Below are 25,883 nucleotides of genomic sequence, written 5' to 3'. Positions count from 1 at the left end.
ATGTATATGTATATGTATATGTATATGTATATGTATATGTATATGTATATGTATATGTATATGTATATGTATATGTATATGTATATGTATATGTATATGTATATGTATATGTATATGTATATGTATATGTATATGTATATGTATATGTATATGTATATGTATATGTATATGTATATGTATATGTATATGTATATGTATATGTATATGTATATGTATATGTATATGTATATGTATATGTATATGTATATGTATATGTATATGTATATGTATATGTATATGTATATGTATATGTATATGTATACGTATATGTATACGTATACGTATACGTATACGTATACGTATACGTATACGTATACGTATACGTATACGTATACGTATACGTATATGTATACGTATACGTATACGTATACGTATATGTATATGTATATGTATATGTATACGTATATGTATATGTATATGTATATGTATATGTATATGTATATGTATATGTATATGTATATGTATATGTATATGTATATGTATATGTATATGTATATGTATATGTATATGTATATGTATATGTATATGTATATGTATATGTATATGTATATGTATATGTATATGTATATGTATATGTATATGTATATGTATATGTATATGTATATGTATATGTATATGTATATGTATATGTATATGTATATGTATATGTATATGTATATGTATATGTATATGTATATGTATATGTATATGTATATGTATATGTATATGTATATGTATATGTATATGTATATGTATATGTATATGTATATGTATATGTATATGTATATGTATATGTATATGTATATGTATATGTATATGTATATGTATATGTATATGTATATGTATATGTATATGTATATGTATATGTATATGTATATGTATATGTATATGTATATGTATATGTATATGTATATGTATATGTATATGTATATGTATATGTATATGTATATGTATATGTATATGTATATGTATATGTATATGTATATGTATATGTATATGTATATGTATATGTATATGTATATGTATATGTATATGTATATGTATATGTATATGTATATGTATATGTATATGTATATGTATATGTATATGTATATGTATATGTATATGTATATGTATATGTATATGTATATGTATATGTATATGTATATGTATATGTATATGTATATGTATATGTATATGTATATGTATATGTATATGTATATGTATATGTATATGTATATGTATATGTATATGTATATGTATATGTATATGTATATGTATATGTATATGTATATGTATATGTATATGTATATGTATATGTATATGTATATGTATATGTATATGTATATGTATATGTATATGTATATGTATATGTATATGTATATGTATATGTATACAACCGATTTTTATCCAGAATTGGCATTCCTGATTCGGACATTTTTTTTTTTTTTTTTTTTTTTTTTTTTGCAATTTAAAACAAGTGCAATAACATCAAACTATTTTACATTTTCTTTTAGATTTTCTTAATGTCGGAAATATACCTTGAAATAAAACACCCAATATCGTGGATTACAAAAGTATATAAGAAAATACGATACTTCCATGGATTCAAAAGTTAGATAATTAAAGCGCTCATGGTCTAAATGCATATTTAAAAAAACTAATACTGAATGTGTTGGGAAATAATTTTCATTTTTTTAACTGATAGTAATAATTGTCGGCATGTTCATTAAACAGTTTTATTTTAAAATATCACCTTTTACAAAAATTCTAATTATGTCTGAAAATTATTTATATTTAGTCCTTCAGCACTGACTTCCCTTTGATAAATTAGGAAAACACAATTATTTTTAGTTATATAAAATTGCATTAGTGGAAAAGAAGTTACTTTTTATTACTTTGTTTTGGTGTTGGGAAAAAAATTACATAATTAGCACGGATTAATCAAAAGCATTTGTTAGGTATTTTTAATTCTGCCTTTTATTTATTTCATACACTGAACGTACTGTTTACTAAATATTTTTTTAATTAAAGACATTTGACGTAAAAAAGACATCTTTGTTCGGGAACGGGAATTCCCGCCGTTTATTATTTGTGTGGTTTTTTGCGCATTCGTTTTTGCGCTCGAAGGGGAATTCGTTTTGGTCGGTCGCACCAGAAAGCTCTTTTATAGACACCTGCATCAAACTACAAGAAGATAACAATTTATATATTAGATTACTATTTTTAATCAAAGACGGGTGAAGTAACAAAAAAACATCTTTATTCAAGAACGGGAGTTCCTGCAGGTTATTAGTTCTCTATTTTTTTTTTGGCGTATTCGTTTCTGTCTGTCCTTTTTTTTGCGCACAAAGGGGAATTCACTTGTGTTGGTTTCACCAGAAAACTCATTTATAGAGACCTGCACCAAACTACAAGAAGTTATACAATTTTATATAATAATAGCCGTCCCGGTTTGTGTTTTGGTTTGTTTATATCGTGTTTGTGTTGTGTTTAAGTTGTTTATGTTTTGTGTTTGTGTTGTGTTTGCGTTGTGTTTGTATTGTGTTTTTATTGTGTTTGTATTGTGTTGTGTTGTGTTTGTGTTGTGTTTGTATTGTGTTTGTGTTGTGTTTTTGTTATGTTTGTGTTGTCTTTGTGTTGTCTTTGTGGTGTCTTTGTGTTGTGTTGTGGTTGGGTTTAAGTTCCGAATTGGTTTGTTTTCGTTTGCTTTTTTTGTTAGCTTTTTTTTGGTATTTATGCTTGTGGTTGTGTTCGCTGTTAGGTTTCTGTTTTCGACTGTGTTTGTATTTGTAATCATGTTTGCGTTATGTTTGCGTTTTTGTTTTGTTTTGGATGGTTGTGGTTAGGTTGGGCAATGCCGGGTATACGATGATTAATAAACACACAGGTAATGGTCCTTAACAAATAGCTTTGTATGTATATATATATATATATATATATATATATATATATATATATATATATATATATATATATATATATATATATATATATATATATATATATATATATATATATATAGACATATATAATTACTTTTCCGATATTTATTTTCAATATATTTAAATCAACTTCTAATACTAGAAAATTAAATTAGACGCTTAATTTTTTCGTTTCAATTATCAATGACGTTACTTTTGAAACAATAAGTGATATTGAGGAATGGCGGCGCATTGCAAGGTTAGTTTATAGAATCACGTGCTGTTGTTGTTTTGCGTGTAGCAAGACCAGTGTTTCTTTCAGACTTTTTTTCTCCAGGGGGGGGGGGCACTTCGGGGGGAGAGGAGGTAGACTTTATTCGGGGGGGGGGGGGGGGCGGACACTATTAAAAGTATATATTTTCTATATAAAATATATACATTTCATTTCGTTCGGGGAGGGGGGGTAGAATTTTTACGGGGTCCTGCCCCCCCCCCCCCCGAAGAGATGCATGGAAGAAACTCTGAGCATGACGCTAAACTCTTTAATCCATCTTAAAACATTATGATAACTAATATATATATATATATATATATATATATATATATATATATATATATATATATATATATATATATATATATATATATATTTGTTATGTTGCAGTATAACTAAATAATAAATAACCACCATACACTATGGTGTTATATAATCTGCTAATGGTCCTTACAATAGTTTATAATTTGGACTATAAAAAAATATATCACCCACCTTAATGCTAATGATGAAGAACAAAATGCAATTACCTGCCTTGGTTTCGTGTTGGGAATCCATTAAAGACGATCTTTTCTCCAATAGGGTTGACTTTAAAATCGATTCGCTCCGGCTATTAAATTAAAAGTTACTATTTTATTTTCTTCATATATATATATATATATATATATATATATATATATATATATATATATATATATATATATATATATATATATATATATATATACAACAAATTCCCGATCGACACTTGCCCTAACACCTTTCCCCTGCCTGCGCCACTGTTCTAATTAAATTGCCATACATTTGCTTGTGTGTTTGAGAAATTTTAAGAATTTTGTTAAGCCTTCTTGATGCGGCCTTTTTTGTTGACATTGCAAAATATCTAAAATTTAGTGCAATTAATATAAATTTTTTCTCTGTTACAGCATGCTGTGTGCAACATTTTCAAGTGTTGAGAGTTCACAGGAGTATTCTGAATATATATTCATATATTTATATATGTATACATTCATATATATATATATATATATATATATACACATAGGCCTATATATATATATATATGTATATATATATATACATTTATATATATATATACATATATATAAAGTAAGATAAATAGATTTATACTTACTGGCCGATGAATCTGAAATTTAAGGTTGATGGATGTTTCTATACCTCTATGTAGGACTATCTATCTATACCTCTCTATATATGTCTCTATCTTTCCATAAATATATATGTATATATATATATATTTATATATATATATACATATATATATATATATATATATATATATATATATATATATATATATATATATATATATATATATATATATGAAAAACCAGTGAAGTGCCCTTTCAGATGATAATGAGGCAGGTGATGTAGAGCTTACCTATTTCAGTCACTTCGGTAAATGACTTAAAGTATAATATTCATTTTTTATGACTGGTATTTCCTATATTCAAATGCCTATTTTAAGAATACTTAATTAAATATTAAGTTGGGTGACCTACTGAAAACAAAATCCAATGTACTTTAGCGCTTGCACGAATCCGAATGTACTTTATCTTTGTCATCCTTACCAACCCATTTAATTCAAAAGTTTTGCTTTTGAGAAATACCTAGTAAAATGAACATTTAAAAACGTCAGCATGTGATTAAAAGACAAATACATATTGGCGGAGATGTGACGTTTTATTAGACCAGGTGTTTGATTTATTTTGTAACGGTTAGTGACAGTAGTGACAAGAGGGGGAAGATCAAATAAGAAGGACATCATTTATGAATGACCCTTAAACCCACATTCATCAAAAGAATAATGGGTGGTGTAGAAAAAAATTAAAATATTAATATACTGAAAAATGTCATTGGCTTTACCTTAATTTGTTGGCTGTAAATTACAATTTTCATGTTAAATGCTTGTTGTTCTTGTAACAGTTTACCGTCTGTAACTTTGTCTGGTCCCCACTTGAAGTTTCTTCTGCTATTCAAGTTGAATCTCTGAGTGTGAAAACGATAAGTGGCTTGCATTTCGATGTCTTGGTAGCATGAACTTTTCTCACACAATTCGACAATAAAACTAGATAGAGAGTATTTAAAGTTTTTGGACATGCCACTAATAAGATATGCTGGGTTGTAAAATCAAAATCATGTTAAAAGTCAATTACAACTAATTCATAGAAAGTATATTTTTGATCATATGTAGTTTATATTCTTTAAAAAAAATAGTTTTTATAACCTTTGGGGTTTTTTATCGATGACTCCTTCCACAATGATTTCTTTGCCATCATACAACGAATGCTTAATTTCACCAGTGTAAGGCATTGGATACTGTGGATATTGTTTGGAGTACTTAAAACTTTAGAAATTTAAAAAAAATCATAATATACATGAAAGCAGCTGAATCACCAAGATAGACAGAGAGAAATAAAACAATTCGCCAAAAACAGAATACTAAACATACCCAACTTAAATGATTACAGGTTAATTAAGATTTAATAGATATAATACAGCATAAAAATTGTGGACTTTATTTTAAGCAGAAAAAAATCTGAAAAATGTATAATAATAGATAATATGTAGTTGTTGTTTGAGCAATCCGCTTTCAATCATAAGATTATATCAACGTAAATTTAAAATATGTCATAGAAATAACATTTTATTTTAAGGGGGAAGGCTCCGGTAAAAAAAAAACTTTTTTAATACTCGTTAGAAAACAGTGATTTCTTTACAGATTTATTAAGATACATCCACATATGCATTTCTTCTAAAAATATTGGTGAAAATATCTTGGTAACTGTGACAACGGCGGCCATCTTGAAAAATTAACCGCTTCGTAGGTTTTCAACCATTCATAACATATTACATTTTAAGCCCAATAAACAATTAATTCATAATCTTCTTTCATATTTTGGGGCACTCAGCTAAAAATTTTAAATGCATATTTCAAACTAATTTTTTATGAATTTTCAAAATTTGTGTCCGTTCAAAACACTTAATTTTGGGGAATTTTGGGGCATTAAAACTAGTGTTTATTAAGAAAGCTGGATTCAAAAACGAATATTTGTGGTCAGAGGCGTATCCAGGTTTTCGTTGTAGGGGGAGCGAAAAGAGCAAAAAATGGCGCCGAATTTTTAACAAGCTCTATATACGTGTATTATATATATATATATATATATATATATATATATATATATATATATATATATATATATATATATATATATATATATATATATAATTACTAGCTGTATGTCATTACTTCGCTATGATGTAAAATAAATTGAAAGTAGCACTCTGAAGAAATAAGAAAAAACACACAATGTAGGCCGACAAAACAAAAATTGTATCAATCTAAACAAAAATATATATATATATACACACACTACAACCTAAACCAATGAACGTAACACAATATGTTTTGTAATTCTTATAAAAAAAAATTCTTACATAATAATTCCTGGGAAATTATTTAAGACAAGTGAAATAGGGGAAATAATCACTCTCTTAATATAAATATGTATATATCTACACATTTAATTATAAATATCAAAACAAATAAATAACTACTTTAGAATATAATGAAATTGTTTAACACTATTCGTGTTTACAAAATGTTTTTGTCTATAATCAGAATTTAATATATCGTCATCATAAATGCTAAAGTATTACAGCATAATAAAAGTTTTTAAAATCAGAGTTGGTATAAAACCACGCTTTTCGAAACATTATAGAAAAACATTCGGAATAACAGCCTACATTTAACTAAATATTGGTGTTTTAGTTCAGATCCTACATTTTAATTAACTACTACTTCTTTGTGTTCTTTAATGATCATTTTTAACATAGTGATAGGTACGGGTTAGATCACTGTATTGCTCGCACACCTTTTTACTGGTAATTGCAAAAACAATATTCAGTTTTACGTTTAAAAAGCTAATTTTCTGGCGGCATGGTACTTTGATACATCATTACGCGTGTTTCTACATGTACTTAACAGATCAATTCGGGGTGGGTTAGGGGGGGGGTGGGTTCAACTTCATTCACCACTGTCCGTTCACTGTAGGTCAATTATCCAACCCAGTGTATACCTAGGTGTGACATTATGTCGCTATACACAATTGTCGTGGTGAGGTGTGTGTGGGGGGGGGGGGGGGGAGATAACCAACTCAGAGTGAACATATCGTCAGTTTTTAGACGACTGTTCTTAACATACATATATATTACACAAATATATATTACACAAATATATATTACAGAAATAGATTTAAATAAGTAGCAGTGGTATTATGACAATATTTTTTTTACAGAGGGGTCCATGGGGGAGGGGGGTTGCAACTGTTTCATATAATTTGTAATCGTAACCACCATCGCCCAAACTGTAGAATACTACTACTTCATCGTGATGACGTTGTTAACCTTGTCAAAATTTCCCCACCACTACGCAGTTTGCTCATACGTAAATTTAAATAGAGGTGCCACATCAGTTGTATTTGTTTCTGTATTGTAATTTTTTTTTAAATTAATCACACGATTCAAACTGTATATATAAAGTAATTATGTGTGAAGTTTTATGTATAACATTTTCTAATTCAATTATTCGTAAGCAAATACATTATACAGTTGCCTTAAACTTAACACCCCTCTTGCCAAGTGGTACTACCGTAGAGGTTTTTTAAACATTGCAATGCATCGTAATGGTTATTTTTAGAATGGCAAACTGATGCAGCTGTTAATACGTGTTGTAAAGGTAGACACTACTAGACTAGTACAATAATGCTTAATTGCTGCATGAAAAGAAATATTGTGATTTACATAGATGTGCCGACCAAAAATATTTTTTAACAAATATCATTGTTTAAAAATTAGAGTTTAAAAAGTTTCCAAAAAGGCGCCACTTTGCTGAAAATGGCCAGAGGGGGAGCGGCCGCTCCCCCTGCTCCCCCCCTGCGTACGCTACTGTTTGTGGTGTAAATCTGTATAAGTAGTCTCAAGCTGAAGAAAAAAACTGTAATAGTAAAGCGGACAAAAGTTGTACGAGAAGCTCAGTGAAACATGAACATGCGACAGCAGTCAAATAAGAAATCTCAGGTAAAATAGTTGCATCAGCAAATGTTTTAATTAATCTAGTTTTTATCCCAGTATTCTTTTTACTTTCTCGTGTATAGAGAAAGTATTGTAATCGTGCAAAAAAATGAGATTTTTGCGAATCTCGATGCTTTACACCTACCTGAGTCGGAAAAACATATTTTTGCAATCTTGTCCGTATGTCTCTGTGTATGTATGTGTGTATGTGTGTATATGTGTGTCTGTGTGTATGTGTCTGTAAACAAGATAACTTGAGTACCGTTACGGCTAGGTTGATAAAATTTCATATATAAGTGTAACACATATGGTTACCAGCCAAAAGGGGGATAAAACTATGAAGTTTTTATTCATTGGGTTGCGGCCCCTGTGGGACTGCAACTGAACTGTTGACGTTTTTTTATGCTTTTGTGAGCGAAATTACCTGTGTTCCATGTCATGTGACATGTGCCTAGTCGTGTCGCACACGCAAGGCTGCTGTCTGTGGACCAAGATGTAGACCTAATGAAGGTAGTGTAGATATATAAATTATGTTTGTTTAAATACTTATGTATTCCTGCTAGTGCTGCATGTGCACACTAGTTAGGGTGATGTATTAAATTAAGTATTTATTTTGTAGTACTACTTATTGGTACTTGTTGGCAGTACTGTGTACTGGCCGAAAACATAATTTATTGTACCCGTGTATATTGTAGCTTACACGTGGTGTTGTCCTGAATGTAACTTTTTTATTTTACATTTGTTTTAGGGCTACAGTTTTCTGTTTCTATTTTGATCTTTTGATCTTTTGATCTTTTGGTCTTTTGGATTGTTTGGATCTTTTGGTTTATCTTGGCTAGTTCGTTTTGTGTTGCATCGCCGTCATGGCTCGATGCTGTAAATAAACGAGTACTGGACAACAACTGTCGGCGTCGGTGTGTACTTAATCTCAGGGTCAGCCCGTCTTAAACCACAACACCTCAGTGGGTAAAAGCATCCCCACTGAGTGAGGGTTACACTTGGCGCCCAACGTGGGGCTTGACTTTGAGAGGTAGGATGGAACACGGTGAGCCGACGTTTGAGAAGTTGTCGCAGGAGCTGGCCAAGTTGAGGGCTACGATGGCGGAGCTAGAACAGACAAGTGCGCAGCGGCCCGTGACGGTGGAGGTGTGCATGTCAACACACAATAGGCTGAACCTGTTCACCGGCCTTTTCCCCACTGGAGGAGGGGAGGTGAGTTTCCCGGACTGGGAAACCCAAGTGCAATGTTTGCTGCGGAACACCAGCGTTCCGAACCCGTTGCCGCGCATTTTAGGCAGCCTGAGAGGGATTGCCTATGAGCATGTAAAGCAGGCTACGAGTCCAGAGGAAGTGCTAAGCCTACTACAAAGCACTTTTGGCGACACTCGATGTGCCGATGACAGGTATCTGCAGTTCAGCCGACTCACTCCACATCCAAGAGAGTCAGCGTCAAAATTTCTCTGCCGACTGTGGTCAGAGATGACGAAGCTAAACCAGCAGCGTAGCTTTACTGAGGCCGATGCCCAGAAGAAGGTGTATCACACTTTCTGCAAGGGGGTTTCACCTCTTCTGGCGCTCGAACTTCGTGGCACATTTGGTTTCCCAGGGGAAGCCAGCCCAAAGTTGGGGGACGTCCTGAAAGCTGTTAGAAGGCTGGACGGGACGACTGAGTTTCGAGTCGAAGCCGCGGCAGCAGCTAACAGGACTGTCCAGGTCGACGCAGTAACGGCAGCTGTTCGCCAAGAGACGACGCCGCCGCTGATGCTCAAGGAGGAACAACTCGACCGTCTGGCGGAGAAGGTCGACGCAGTAACGGTAGCTGGTCGCCAGGAGACGACGCCGCTGATGCTCACGGAGGAACAGCTCGACCGTCTGGCGGAGAAGGTGGCAGATATTCTATCCCGGAAACAACGGCCCTCCAGAGGAGCTTGTTACGGGTGTGGGTCCAGAGAGCACATCGTCCGCGACGGGCCGAGTAAAGCTGCCAGGCAACAAAGTCAACAGCAGGGAAACAGTGGGGAGCGGAAGCTGATTCAGGGGCTACCAAGCGCCCAAACTAAAGCTATTCCACGAAGCTTTAGGCCCAAGGCGAATCCAGCAAAAGCGGTGAGTTCAGAAGGGGAGGTACGCAACCTCACCAATAAGCAGCCATCTGCCGCTAGACAGCAGCCGACACTAAAACCGGTACGCCTCCGAGACGTGGTTGTGACCCTTGCAGCGGGTCAAACGTTGGAGCTACGGGGAACAGCACCGTCCACGGCGCAGGTGATCCCTAGACCCCACCACCAGCTACCGACAGGGTTGCGTGTTTTACACACTAGCATTGACGGAGGGCAGTTGTGTGTGGTCATTCAAAACTGCCGGAAACGAAGAAATCTGACCGTGACCTCCGCTGATGTCCTAGCTGATCTAAGCACAGAGGCGGCGGTATTGGAAGCGTTGATAGGGCCGGCATGTGAAACAACCATACAGGTGGAAGGTGTAGATGTCCAATGTTTGCTGGATAGTGGATCCCAAGTCACTATCGTGTCGCAGAAATTCTATAAGGAGAGATTATCTCATATTCCTCTCCAGCACCTGCAGACACCGGTTACAGTAACTGGAGCCGGGGGACAAGAAGTGCCATATTTGGGTATCATATCTGTCACGTGTACATTGCCTGAAATTATCGCAGGTAGAGTACAGGCTGTGCAAGTCGCGGCATTGGTCGGTGGTGATAGCCCTCTCTCGGAGCGGATGCCTATAATTTTGGGAACGAATGCGTTCAAGAGGCTGACGCACTCTAAATTGGCAGAACAGCGTGTTAAGGGGGAAGCAGCTTTTATGATGGGGCATCAATTGGACAGAGCCCATGAAAGTGGGAAACTAGGACACATTCAACTGGTCGGTAAAGGTGTAATAGTGCCACCATTCGGTACGATATGTGTCAACGGGAGGCCACAAGTTAATACCATACGCACTTGTGCAAGTGTGCTGCTCCAAGAGCCCACGGAAGTTAAATTGCCCGAAGGGTTGCATGTGGTTGCGGCCAAGGTGAGCGTGGATGATCTGTGTGGAGTACAGGTGACACTATGCAACATGTCAGATCATGATGTGGAGTTAAAGCAGAAAGATATTATAGCTGATGTTTTTATGATCCAATCAATGTACAACATCTCTAACCTTTTGGCTGAATTTCACGAGGTACAGCAGTTTCCAGTACCGGAGACACCTAACCTTTCTAACTCAACCCGCTCAGTCTCTGTAGAGGCAGGCGGAAACAATGACTTGAATTTCAAGTTTGGGGATAACACAACTCCAGAGTGGCGTGACCATTTCACTAGAAGACTGTATGAATTTAGTGATGTTTTCATAAACAATGAACTTGATTTAGGGTTGACCACTGAAGTAGCTCATGATATTGAGCTTGAAGCAGGTGCGTGGGTAAAAGAACGGCCCAGACCTATCCCACCAAAGGATTTCGCCGAAGCAAAACAGCATATTCAAGAACTATTGGATGCTAAAATCATCACGCCCTCATCCTCACCGTATGCAAGCCCTATTGTGCTGGTGAGAAAGAAATCAGGTGCATTACGCATGTGTATAGACTATCGGAAAATTAACGCTCACACTATTAAGGACAGTTATGCCATCCCAAAAATAGAGGATATGTTCCTGACTTTGAGCGGGGCCAAGTTTTTTACAAGTATGGACCTGAGTAGGGCCTATTACCAAGTACCGCTGACGGAGAGAGCAAAACTTATCTCTGCATTCACCACACCATTTGGACTGTATCAGTTCGAACGAATGCCTATGGGCTTGAAGAACGCTCCCCATACATTTCAGAGGCTAATGGAGAAAGTCTTTGCAGACATGAATCTGACAGAACTGATTGTGTTCTTAGATGACATCTTGCTGCACGGTAGAACTCTGGATGAGTTAGAGGAACGTACAATCCAGGCATTACACCGTCTCCGGAGGTACGGTCTAAAGTTAGATCCTGACAAATGTGTGTTTGGGACATCCGAAGTTCGGCATCTAGGACATGTAATTACAGATAAGGGAATCAAGCCAGATCCGGAGAAGATCAAAGCGTTAATCAACTGGCCAAGGCCGAGAACTGTCCGGGATGTCAAATCGTTTATTGGCTTTGCCGGATATTACAGGCGATTTATTCCAAACTTTGCTCAAATTTCTAGGCCATTACATGATCTAACTGTAGGGTACATGCCTAAAGGAACCAAAAAGGGAAGCCACAAACCGGCCACCATTCATTTAACGTCGGATATATCGCACATGTGGAGTGAGGCTCAACAGCAATCATTCGAAACGCTAATGAATGCGTTGACCAAAGAGCCTATTGTGGCTATTGCCGACAGGGAAAAGCCTTTTACTCTGCACTGCGATGCCAGTGGTACAGGAATAGGTGCCATACTGTATCAAGAGCAAGACGGCACGACACGGGTGATTGCTTATGCTAGCAGATCTCTGAACAAGACAGAACGCAACTACCCGGCCCACAAACGAGAGTTTCTAGCTCTTAAGTGGGCGATGACTGAGAAGTTCCATGACTATATCGTTGGCTCACACATCAAGGTGGTCACAGACAATAATCCCCTGTGCTACATTCTTCGGAATGCCAAACTGGATGCTACAAGTCATCGCTGGCTGGCGTCTCTGTCTATCTATGACTTTGACCTGCAGTACAAAAAAGGGTCGACTCACGTAGATGCCGATTTATTGTCCAGACGGCACCAGGACGAGCCGGCAGAGGAGGATGAGCAATTTCAAGTTTTGCTCGAAGACACAAAATTTTTGAGGGACAAGGCGGAAAAGTTTGAGTTGCAAGCTGCTGAGTCTATTCACATCGGCACACATCTAGTATCAGCCATAATTGCAGCCAAGGGTGGCGAGAGCCAATCGAATTTCTCAACGGATATGAGAACTGACGGGGAAGGTATCACGTACATACCGGCTGTCGAACAGGTGGTAAAGGATCCGTCAGCCATCAGAGATGATATCTTAGAACAGTCAGACGGGAATTACCACTCCATTTCTATGCAGGAATGGAGGAGTCATCAGTTGGCCGATACTATCATTGCGTGGGTCATTAAACAAGTAGAACAAGGAGGCAAGTTAGAAATGTCAGCAGACGGCACTCCAGAGGAAAGAGCATTTGTCAGGGAACAAAAGAAATTAGTAATGAAAGATGGAGTCCTATATCGCAAAGTAGCAGATGATGAATTAGGAAGTAGATTTCAATTAGTTATCCCAAGGTCACATCGGAAAGAAGCAATGCAAGGTGTACATGAAGATCTATTTCATACCCACCTGGATGATGCGATTAAACATGCTCGAATGCGGTTTTACTGGCCACATATGTTCCGAGACCTTGAAAGGAAGATCAAGAAATGTGGGAGATGTCTTAGGAGGGGTGCACCAGTTCAGAAAGCACAGATGGAAACAATAACCACTTCGTTTCCGTTAGAACTGCTTTCAATAGATTATCTAACTATTGAAGCAGAAGGTCACAAACAAAATGTTCTAGTGATTCTAGACCACTTTACAAAGTTTGCAGTGGCAGTGTGCACCAAAGACCAGACGGCGAAAACGGTAGCCCGGACACTGTGGCATGATTTTTTCATGACGTACGGTTTTCCAAAGAGAATCCTCACCGATCAGGGGAGGGATTTCGAAGCTAAAATTGTGAAAAACCTGTGTGAAATGGCGGGTATTCGCAAGTGTCGGACCACACCCTACCATCCCGCAGGAAATCCAGTAGAAAGGTGGAACAGGACGTTGCTAAACATGATCCGAAGCCTTGAGGAGGACGAGAAGGCGACGTGGAGGAAAAAACTGCCGGCCGTTGTACACGCGTACAATAGCTGTATCCATTCAAGCACAGGCTACAGTCCATATTTCCTCTTCTTCGGTCGTCATCCTAGGCTGCCCATCGATTTAGCTTTCGGGATTGATGTGGGAAGAAAGAAACAGGGAACACCGACGCAGTATATACAAAGCCTAAAAACCCAACTGAAGTCTGCCTACGGACGAGCAGCCGAGAACATGGCCAGAGCGGCTGACCGGAACAAGGTCAGATACGACATTTCAGCCCACGCTGCTGAGCTGGAGGTTGGAGATCGGTGCTTAGTTCGCCGTTTGGGCCCTAGAGTCACGTCAAAAATCAGCGACAAGTGGGAGGCCGAGATCTATGTGGTAGTGGATAAAGCGGATGACGTGCCAGTGTACACTGTGCAGGAGGAGACAGGAAAAGGGCAATGTCGGACATTGCATCGGAACTTCCTATTGCCGGTTGGAATGCTAGATATGGATGCTGGCATAAAATTGGCAGAGGAAGAGAGACGGCGGCAAGAACAACGACGGAGAGAGGTCATACCAACCAGTGAGGCAGATGAAGGTGAGGAACTGACAATCAAGGTAGTGGTCCCAACTGGACTTCGGCCGGAGGCAACGCCTTTCGTGCCAGAGGTTGTCGCCCGGGACGGACAAGACAAGGTGATGGTCAGGCCAGCCCCACATCTGGATGAGGTGAATGCGAGGGATGATGCATCGGACGAGGATGACTCTTGGATCAACACAGAACCACCAGCGGAGCTGCGGAGGTCAACCCGTCAACGACGACCCGTCGAGCGACTCAACCTGGCGCATCAAGTGGTGACCAGTACCTGCACTGGAGCCTCTACCGGTTTGCCGGGAATAATCTATTTAAGTTGAAAGGACTTAATGTCTGTGTACTTGTGTACTGAACTTTTTTTTTAGTACTATTAAGTATGAGTTGTAAATGTAAATGTGAATTCCATTGTACATTTATTTGTGAGGGGGGCTGTGTAACACATATGGTTACCAGCCAAAAGGGGGATAAAACTATGAAGTTTTTATTCATTGGGTTGCGGCCCCTGTGGGACTGCAACTGAACTGTTGACGTTTTTTTATGCTTTTGTGAGCGAAATTACCTGTGTTCCATGTCATGTGACATGTGCCTAGTCGTGTCGCACACGCAAGGCTGCTGTCTGTGGACCAAGATGTAGACCTAATGAAGGTAGTGTAGATATATAAATTATGTTTGTTTAAATACTTATGTATTCCTGCTAGTGCTGCATGTGCACACTAGTTAGGGTGATGTATTAAATTAAGTATTTATTTTGTAGTACTACTTATTGGTACTTGTTGGCAGTACTGTGTACTGGCCGAAAACATAATTTATTGTACCCGTGTATATTGTAGCTTACACGTGGTGTTGTCCTGAATGTAACTTTTTTATTTTACATTTGTTTTAGGGCTACAGTTTTCTGTTTCTATTTTGATCTTTTGATCTTTTGATCTTTTGGTCTTTTGGATTGTTTGGATCTTTTGGTTTATCTTGGCTAGTTCGTTTTGTGTTGCATCGCCGTCATGGCTCGATGCTGTAAATAAACGAGTACTGGACAACAACTGTCGGCGTCGGTGTGTACTTAATCTCAGGGTCAGCCCATCTTAAACCACAACACCTCAGTGGGTAAAAGCATCCCCACTGAGTGAGGGTTACATAAGTATTATATCAAAATCGTAAGATACGTATCAACTTTTGAGCGATTTCTGATAAAAGAAAGTTGAACTTTTTCTTCTTTGAATTCATCAAAAAGCCTATAACTTGAGTTCTATTTTAGATGGATTACTAAAAATTCACATATAAGTAAAAGATATAATTCTCTGCCTTCTAACAAATTTCGAGTAATTTCCGTTGACCGGAAGTAGTAATTTACGCTATTTCCGATTTCTCAAAAAACGCATGTGAAATTATAAAGTACTGATAATATCACGCACAATTATGCACCTTTTGTTTGGCGTTCACTTGGTGTGTAATTCATTTTTCTACGAGATTCTATTCTATTATAAAAAGCTTAAGTAATTAAAAATGTCACATTGTAGACACCCATGGACAGAAATAGATATGACCGTGGGAGAAGGGTCTCTATAATACTCATACTGATCTATCATTCCAAAATTTTCCATGACACAAAATTGACCCCTGGCGATGAGAGTGCGCTGCCCTTGATTTATCCGCCAGTTTGGTTGGGGGAAGTGTGTGTGTGGGGGGGGGTGAGGTGTGTATCTCTTTCTACCATTCAGATTGTGCCCTTTTAAACCTTAGAAGCATAAGACTGTTCTAACGGTAATTTACTCGATGGCTGATTTAGTGATGTTTGGCTTGAGACTGTCTTAATTAAAATGGATACTTTATTTATTTATATTCATTTTTTTATGTGAAGTGAGAGTTTCCAGTCTATGTCTTAGCTTTGCTTGAAATATTTCATTTAACTCGATGTCGGTGTAGTTTTTAAAATAAAATCTGAATGTAAAACTATTTTACCTTACAGTCGATCTATAAATAGCAGTTGCCACTAGTCTGTTTTCGTTTTCAGTTCTTTGTCTAGTCGTGTTAATTAAGTGTGATTGCTTTATTTGTTGTGGCTGTTTGATTGGTGGTATTTTAATATTAATCTATAAATAGCCGTTGCTACTAGTCTGTTTTCGTCTTCAGTTCTTTGTCTGGTCGTGTTAATTAAATAAAGCGTGATTGCTTTATTTGTTATGGCTGTTTAATATTTTCGCAAGTGGTTGATTTGCTCTCTGTATTAATAAACAATCTCAATAACTGTGTTTCTCAGTTTCTTGTATATTTTGTTTACACGTTTGACATGTTATTTTTACATTTTGATTTGACTTTTTATTTCGTGAAACTGGCGTTGTGTTAAAAATCAGTCTGTATGCTACTTACCTTTCTTTTGGTGTAATGCGTTTATTATGTAGGTTTCTAAATGTCTATTATATTGTGTTCCCTGGCCCAACTAAATCTGGTGTATAAGGATGTCGCTTGTTGTTTGATTAAGGTGTCGTATATATTTTTTTGTATTAATAATGCTTTTGTTTCTTTGGAATGTTGCTATCGTTTTTTTTTTACAAAAGCTGTCTATAGCATGCTCCTCATCTTTAACCCTATGAAATTTTGTGCTAATGGATGGTAATGTATTGTTTTAATCTGAAGGTGTTTATTTTAGTTTGAATGTGATGTAGCCCTATAACTCCATTTAATTTGTTTTGGTTTAAGGTTTTGTGGCTAATGTTTCTAATCGGGTTTTTGAAAATGGACTCTTTAATGTGCTAGTTTGTTTGTTTAATAAACGAGTTGGGTATTGTAGAGTTCGTCGCTACGAAAGTAATTTGGAATGATATTTCTGTTTAGTAATGCTGCTCTGGCAAAGATGGTTGCATTGCAGTATTGGTATTTTTCCAGATTTTGATTTATTTTATTATTCAGTGTGGCCCAAGTTTCTTTGTCGTTTTTTGTAGGATTGCTTGTATAAGCTATTCCATAAAGTCTGTTATTGTGATGTCTATGTTATAATTATCTTTACATTTCTATTTACCTATACCCATTACTTTTGATTTTTCTGCGTTTATTTTTCCACCATCTTCCTTTCCCAAAGTTGTTGAATTTGTTCTATTACAGTCTGTATAGCTTTTTCTGTTTGTACTAAGAAAGTATTGTCGTCTGCGTATGCAAGAATTTTCTTGCCTACGGTGTATGGAATGTACAGTCCTTTAATCGAGTTGTCATGTCTAATGTTATCTAGTAAGGGTTCTAGGCTAATGGAGATAAAGGAAACCTTGTCTAACTGATTTCTGTATGTGAAATGCGTTTGTAACACTGTTGTTTATTAATACATGTGTGACCTACTTAGGTCTTTTCTTTCTTTATATAATTTAGTTTCTTAAGTTATGTAATCAACCTTGAGAGAGTTGTACGGTCACCTGAACTCCTCGGTCACCTGAACTCCGTCACTTCATGTGATTGGATTTTAATTGGTTGTTCCGATCCTTAGCAGATCCTCGATCAATGGTCTTACGACATTGAAGATCCTTAGCAAATCCTCGACCAATGGTCTTACGACATTAAATTAACCTCCCTTAGTTTTTATCTTGCATATAAACCCGTGCACGGCAAGTCTCCTGGCAGCTTGTGACCCTAGTTCCCGGTGTGTCGCCATTTTGAGTTGTTTAGTTTGTGGCGGCATATTTTATTTCGTTATTATAAGGTGTTTTGTGGCCATTTCAGTGTTTCTGATATTTTTCCTAGGTGTATTATTTCACCAATGTCACATCGGTGATAGATTGTCATCTAGTTGTTAGATTTATTTAAGTAACTTTGAGATATCTGTAAGTTGAATTTTTGTTTTACTATTGCTCTTAGTTTGAATTATATTTTGGTTTGACCTTGTGTCATTTATTTATACTTGTACACAGATTAAATAGTTGTCAGTTACGCCTAGTTTGAGTCACATCATTCCTAGGTGTTCGTTCTCCTAGATAATTGATAGTGGTTTTGTAAATAACAAACATGAGATGTAGTGTGAAAGATAGGCAAAAGTTCAAACCACTTCCATAAATTATTTACCTTTTTAAATAGTCAAATAGGACTGCTCAGTAGCTCCTTTTAATAGATTTGTACTAATCAAATTAAACAGCAATTACTTATCTTAATTATTATTTTCATTAAAATAACTACTAAAGAATGGAATAGTATAAAAATGAAATGTAGTTAAAATTAATAATATAAATACAAAAAAAAACGTAAAAATAAACATAACACGAGACACCATTACTTATACAAAGCTTCATGATTGATATACTTTTGACCAACTTAAATATTAGAAGTAGAAAGTCAAACATAAAATAAAACAGATTTTCAAAACAGACCAATGCACTCACACACATGACATGTTGTTGTGAGGCCAGAAATTAGTATCCTATCTTCGTATTGGATATATATATATATATATATATATATATATATATATATATATATATATATATATATATATATATATATATATATATATATATATATATATATATATATATATATATATATATATATATATATATATATATATATATATATATATGGGGGGGGGAATTTTTGCGGGGTGGCCCATTTTTTCTAGTTCCGCCACTGATGAATAAGTAGGATGGCTGTTAGGAATATAGCTGTTTTAAAATGGAGGAATTATTGATTTATTTGTATCATCCAGGCTGCTTTAGAATATTTATAATAATATTCTACTTTTATCAAACATTTATTTCAGCCAACCCACTGAAAAAAATATTTCGATTTTTCTTTTTTTTTTTACTTTTTTTTTCTTGTTTTCTTCTCTCTAAAGAACATATAATTACCATTTAATTCAGAAAAAAATATAATTGAAATTACACGTTAAGTATTATGTATAATTATTTCATCTTCAATTAATAAAGTTCATGTCAGAAGAGTATTGAAAATATGTAACAGAGGGGCATGGTTATGTCGTAATATCCTCATGACTATTAAACATTCAAACGTGTTTATAATTTTCAAAGAAGAAATATCGAACGCAAACATTTTGTCACATGTAGTCATAGATGCGTCATTACTCTCTTACATTTATCTTTTTTAATGCTGTGGCATTTTTCCCAATGTAAAAAGTAAATTAGTAACTAATATTAAACCACCTGCATATTCCTAAACCTCTTGCTCATTACATAAGCTGTCTGGTTAAGAGATATTAGTAGTCTTTTATGAAAATAAATTCAGTATATATTTCAATTGTAATTATTAGCAGCTTATGTAGACATGGTCATAATAAAAAAGTACTTTTTAAAAATTAAATTAATTTTAAATATTGACCTTTGTTGTGCCAACGTTTCGTTTTGATTGGTGTTGAAGTGTGCTGTTGTCTTGATGTGTAGTTTGCAGTGCGTCTCCACAATATACATTCGTGATGCTTGCCAGTAGAAAAACAAACACACTAAGGTGCTTGCACATGTTAAGGATGTGCCCTGGTCTCGTCATTAAATATTTCAGATGCCTTAACCTGAAAATATAATTAATGGCATCTGAAAATATATCTATATACTACAAAAAACGTTTTTTTTTACATGTTTGAGTTTTTTGTTTAGTTTTTTTTTTGTTTGTCCGTTTGGTTAAAAGAGAGAATCTGCACTATGTGTAGAGCAGTGCAATAGTATTTTAAGTAGAGGACAGTTTTCTTTTTTTAAACAGACTGTTAATCACAAATTTATGTAAAGACGTTATTTAATATATTGATTTATTCATTGGTAGATTAACCACATAAAAGTTCAGAACAATTAGGTTACTTATAGTGAATGGTGAAGTCACATGATTTATTTACTTTTTACAACAATGATGGCGACTTCCATACAGGATTTTGGATCTATTTCAAAAGTATAACGCATTATATAGCTAAGTTTATGTCGGCTATCGCTTTAACGATACGTCGGTTTGCTATTTTATTACGTTCCATCACTTTTCAACAGTCCGTTTAATTTAAGAATACAATACATTTCTCTAGATCTAGAATCTAAAGATCAGCTGTCGAATGCAGTTATTTATATATCTACAATCTAGGTCAAACCAAAATTAATTAGTTGAAATTAAAAAGCATTTTAAAATCAGAATAAATCATTGAGTTTCTTTATTTAACGATTTAAGTCCTTAAATACCTATCTATCTTCAAATATATATATAAAGCGATGTATGTGTGTCTGTGTGTGTGTGTGTGTGTGTGTCCTTTATGCATTACTACACCTCTCATCACATCGCCGTGAAACTTTGGGAAGTTGTTGAGAATACTCCTGGGGAGGTTTCTGCGAAAAAAAAAATTCAAATTCTCAGGGGTGGCGCCCCGGCAGGGCGCGATTTGTTTTTCTCTTTATACGGTATATTAAAAAAAAAAGTCAAGTTTGGGTTGACATCGTTCATCCGATAGCCATGAGACTTTGGGGAGTTCATTATAACACTCTAGGGAAGGGTTCTGTAAAAAAATAATTTTTAATTTCGCAAGGGCGGCGCCACGGGAGAGTGCGATTTTCCTCTACATATGGTATATAAAAATAATAAAAGTGAAATGCAGTGATACCGTTCACACGATCAGTATGAAACTTTGGGAAGAAGTTGAATTTATTCCTGGGGAGGTTTCTGCGCTAAAACTAATTTTCAAATTCGCAGGGCTGGCGCCCCGGCAGGGCGCGATTTGTTTTTTCTCGATGTACGATATATAAAATTAAAAGTCGATTTCGGTCTCACAACGTTCATCTGATAGCCATCAAACTTTAGGGACTTGATTAGAACACTTTGGGGAAGGGTTCTGTAAAAAATCATTTTTAATTTCACAAGGGCGGCGCCACGGGAGGGTGCGATTTTCCTCTATATATGGTATATAAAAATAATAAAAGTGAATTGCAGTGACACCGTTCATCCGATAGGCATGAAACTTTGGGAAGAAGTTGAATTTACTTCTGGGGAGGTTTCTGCGCTAAAAACATTTTCAAATTCGCAGGGCCGGCGCCCCGACAGGGCGCGATTTGGTTTTCTCTTTATACGGTATATAAAAATAATAAAAGTGAATTGCAGTAACACCGTCCATCCGATAGGCATGAAACTTTAAGGAGTTCATTATAGAACTCTAGGGAAGGGTTCTGTAAAAATCATTTTTAATTTCGCAAGGGCTGCGCCACAGGAGGGTGCGATTTTTCTCTATATACGGTATATAAAAATAAAAGTCGATTTTGGTGTGACACCGTTATCCGATAGCTTTGAGACTTTGGGGGGGGGGGGGGACACTCTGGAGAAGGGTTCTGTAAAAAAAAAGTCATTTTAATTTCGCAAGGGCGGCGCCACGTCAGGGTGCGTTTTTTCTCAATATACGGTATATAAAAATAATAAAAGTGAATTGCCGTGACACCGTTCACACGATCGCCATGAAACTTTGGGAAAATGTTCAGAATATTCCTGGGGAGGTTTCTGCTCTAAAAACATTTTCAAATTCTCAGGGGTGGCGCCCTGGCAGGGCGCGTTTTTTTTTCTTTCTCTATATGTTATATAAAAAGAAAAGTTGATTGCGGTAGCCATCAAACTTCAGGGACTTGATTAGAACACTTCAGGAAGGGTTCTGTAAAAAATCATTTTTATGTTGCAAGGGCGGCGCCACAGGAAGGTGCGATTTTCTCTATATACGGTATATAAAAATAAAAATTGCTTTTCGTTTGACACCATTTATCTGATCGCCATCAAACTTTGGGGAGTTCATTAGAACAATTCAGGGAAGGGTTCTGTAAAAAAAAATCCTTTTTTAATTTCGCAAGGGCGGCGCCACGGGAGGCTGCGATTTTTCTCTATATACGGTATATTAAAAAAAAGTCTATTTCGGTTTCACACCGTTCATCCCTGTATCATAAAACTTTGGGGAGATGATTAGATCACTCAATGGTAGAGTTCTGCAAAAAATGTTTTTTAATATTGCAAGGGTGGCGCCCCCGGGGGGGGGGGGGGGAGCTTGTTCCCCCCCTATACACGGTATATAAAAAATATCATCCGAGTGCCATGAAACTTTAGAGAATAGTCGAGAATACTCCCGAGAATATTTCGGCGAAAAAAAAAACTAAAGTTTCTTATGGGCGACGCCATGTAGGGTACAACTTTTGTCAATACACGGTTTGGCCCCCAGAGTTTTAGAGCGACTATGTTGGCACTTGGCATCCGTTAATCGAGCGCCCTGCATAGCGAGTAAGGGGTACTACTATATTCAGCGGTAAAACTACAACAGGCTTCTAAAAATAACTTTGTAACGCGAGGAAATCTTTCTGTACAGTTTCGTCACCTTGCGAAAGATGAAAAAATAACTTTTTGAATATGAGGAGCCTAATGTTGAGTTTCGTCACTTTGCGAATGATGCAATAAGCATCTATTAATAGACAATCCAGTCAGAAATTGAGATCGAGCATCTAATAATAGACCATTAGTAACGCTAGCATACTGATCAGTCACACTGATGTTTAAAACACGTCAAATACTTTTTTTACGTGTTAAAGAAAAAAATCCTGTTCATTTGTGTCACTTTAGCGAATGACGAAATCTGCATCATTATTAACAGGATGCTATTAGGCCGATGGCGCCTGTTAGTTTTAAGGAGCCAGGGGTTGTACGCCGCGCCTATGCGGTAGTGTAATCGGGGGGTGGGGGCCCTGAGAGCGCCCCTCTACGTCTCTGACACACTGGCGGTCACCGAAGTGTGTTCTACCATATTATTTCGGTGAGTGATTAATGTACACGCAATGTTTTCAGGCGGTAGTGTAGGTAAACCAGTGTCCTAATATTTATGATCCAAGAACAGGCATTGTTTACATTTAAATAACTCATTTTTATAAAAGAAGGTCACGCGTCTAAGAACAAACAATTATGATTGATAACGCGTTGGTGAAATCCTAATATATTTCGTCAAACTTTCTTCTATCCCCGCGGCAACGCGCGGGGGTCGGGTACGCTAGTTTGATATAAATCTTTGTTTTTTAACTTCCCGAATCATGTAATTCAAGAATACAAGTGATTTATCTATCTACGAGAAAAATCGACTTAACCAAACCAGTCGTAGAATCTAGATAACTCTTACTATCTAGACCAGGGGTCTCCAAACTTTTCAGTCCGAGGGCCGAATTAACTATCCAGTTTCTTCCAGGCGTGTCTTTGACTTTTCTTGGCAAAGTTCCTCAGCCATCACCAACAAACGGTTTTTTCCGTGAACAAAATGATCTCCGCGGGCCGGATGAGAGGGCCTCGCGGGCCGCATCTGGCCCGCGGGCCGTAGTTTGGAGACCCCTGATCTAGACGTATATGATATTGAGTGTCTATACTAAAATATTTCAGAGCTTCATTAATTTATATCAATCTGTGTTTGCTTAGCTATGGATGGGCTATTTTAAGATACAATTTAATTTGAGATAATACTAGATCTAGGGCCTATTCGCGTAAATCAAGTTTGTTAAGCAGACTCAAAACTATTTATATGGAGTACAAAAAACGTTATAGTGACGATCCCAGATAGCTTAGGTGATAGTGTAATATATGCTACCATGCGGGGGCGGAGGGGGGGGGGCACGGGTTCTAGACACATCATGTGAATGTTACATTTTTTTCATTTTTTTTAGATGTGAATGATAGTTGCCTATCGGAACTCTGAGGGATACAGGGCAGGTGAAGTAGAGTTCACCTGTTTCTTTGTCCTTAGCATATGACGTGAACAGTGTGTTCAGCCGAAATCAGTGTTTTTAAAAGACAAAAAAAGTTTGAGGTGTGACGTCTTTTTGAGTGTGGGGTCTGGTTTTTTGTGACGATAAGTGACAGACGTGTTGTTTTTTTTATGGATGATCCCCGAAACCCACAGTTATCCAAGGGATGACGGGTAGTCTAGTTACATTTAGTAAATACATTTTACTCGCTTGTATTAATACGAATGTACACATTAACAGATTGAATTTAATTATTCAAATCCTATATTATAAGATCCTTATCATCATTTCCCGTTTGTGCCCAACACACAGGGGAAGATGAAGTAGAGTTCTTCAGTTCAATTACCTGGTCATAAAGTGTGGTCAGTACTATGAATCAAAACTCAAACATCGAATTAGTAGTTGTAAAATCTGCCATTCAACCACGACGTCACAATGTTGTAAGATTATTTAGTTTAATTTTCGTATTTTTAATTTATATCTGTAAAAACAAAGCGGGTGATGTTTGTTTGGTTTGTTACTTACACCTACTATACTAGATCGATTACTTACAGGTAAGTTGCAGGGTTATTATTCTTGACACAAATTTCTGTTTACTCTCTTTTTAGCTAGAACATTATAGTCGTCTCATTAATCCAGTTTAGAGTTACCGGAAACTGCCTTAGAGTGACCGCAGCTTTAATACATTATACATTGTTCAAGTGATTGAACTAGATCGACCACTTGCAGATGCGACAAAAAGTTGATATTTGTTAAGAAGTTAGCTCTGGTGATATTTTAATAGGCCATTTGAATACCTGTTAAGACTAATTTTTGAGAAACATAAGTTGCTCTTCTAGCGTTCTTTTGAAAGTGGTTATTTAAGAAGTATATTTATTTTGTTAATAAAGATATACATTAAAGCAGCCATTTTTCAAATTATGAAAAGTCCCGACATCAGGTAAAATTGTGTTTTCACCATAACGATCAAACTAACATGTTTTTGTACATTAACTAATCCTAAGCTTCAAAATTTTATAAAGTCCCAAACTTCAGGTAGCGCAGGGTATAGTGTGATGATTAATAAGCACGGAGGTCAGGGCTGTTTACAAATAACTTTGACCTCAAATGCCAGTGAAAGGCCTGGCGGTATGGCTAGTTAAATCAATAAAATAACATTACCTGTGATATGGAAGTATATCAACCTCAAACGTTTTTCTGATTTGATCTAAGCATAATAAAGTAAAATTGTGTTAGAAAACAAAAAGATTGCATAGCTAAAAAATATGACTAAAATGTTGGTTAAACATTTTCTATTCTGTACAAATCTACGTATAAACAAACATCTTTTTACAATTAAAAATGTCTTCCTGCACCTACCTCTTGCCACGCAGCATAGAAACTGCGGTGGAAAAAGAAAATTAAAATGTCATTTGCAGATGTTACCTATGTTTGTTTGCAGTGGCGGATATTATAATCCAATAGGATAGTACAGTTGTATACCAGTTTAATGTATT

At 36.1% G+C, this 25,883-nt stretch overlaps 1 protein-coding gene across 1 annotated transcript; it reads right to left on the bottom strand.

The window, feature by feature from the left end:
- Positions 1 to 4,591: 4,591 nt before the first annotated feature.
- On the bottom strand, positions 4,592 to 25,585 carry LOC131932172 (uncharacterized). Its single transcript, XM_059289038.1, has 5 exons — positions 25,549 to 25,585; positions 19,991 to 20,177; positions 5,444 to 5,535; positions 5,083 to 5,284; positions 4,592 to 4,826 (listed from the first exon to the last, which is right to left on the bottom strand). Exons 2-5 carry the CDS (start codon positions 20,153 to 20,155, stop codon positions 4,701 to 4,703), a joined length of 585 nt encoding a protein of 194 aa, XP_059145021.1. The 5' UTR covers positions 20,156 to 20,177; positions 25,549 to 25,585; the 3' UTR covers positions 4,592 to 4,700.
- Between the last annotated feature and the right edge of the window lie 298 nt (positions 25,586 to 25,883).

The sequence above is a fragment of the Physella acuta genome, unplaced genomic scaffold, assembly GCF_028476545.2.
Source record: "Physella acuta isolate Inbredline_101_S28 unplaced genomic scaffold, ASM2847654v3 ptg002103l, whole genome shotgun sequence".
Classification (NCBI taxonomy): Eukaryota; Metazoa; Mollusca; class Gastropoda; family Physidae; genus Physella; species Physella acuta.
This window is presented reverse-complemented; position numbering and strand designations above follow the sequence as displayed.

What these genes read in the sequence shown, in the direction of transcription:
- LOC131932172 (XM_059289038.1), bottom strand. Translation starts at nt 20,155, where the DNA reads ATGACGAGACCAGGGCACATCCTTAACATGTGCAAGCACCTTAGTGTG. An exon ending in GAAACGTTGGCACAACAAAG is followed by an intron (nt 5,536 to 19,990) that starts GTCAATATTTAA and finishes CAATATCCACAG; the next exon opens with TATCCAATGCCTTACACTGG. An exon ending in TTTACAGCCAACAAATTAAG is followed by an intron (nt 4,827 to 5,082) that starts GTAAAGCCAATG and finishes TCATTTTACTAG; the next exon opens with GTATTTCTCAAAAGCAAAAC.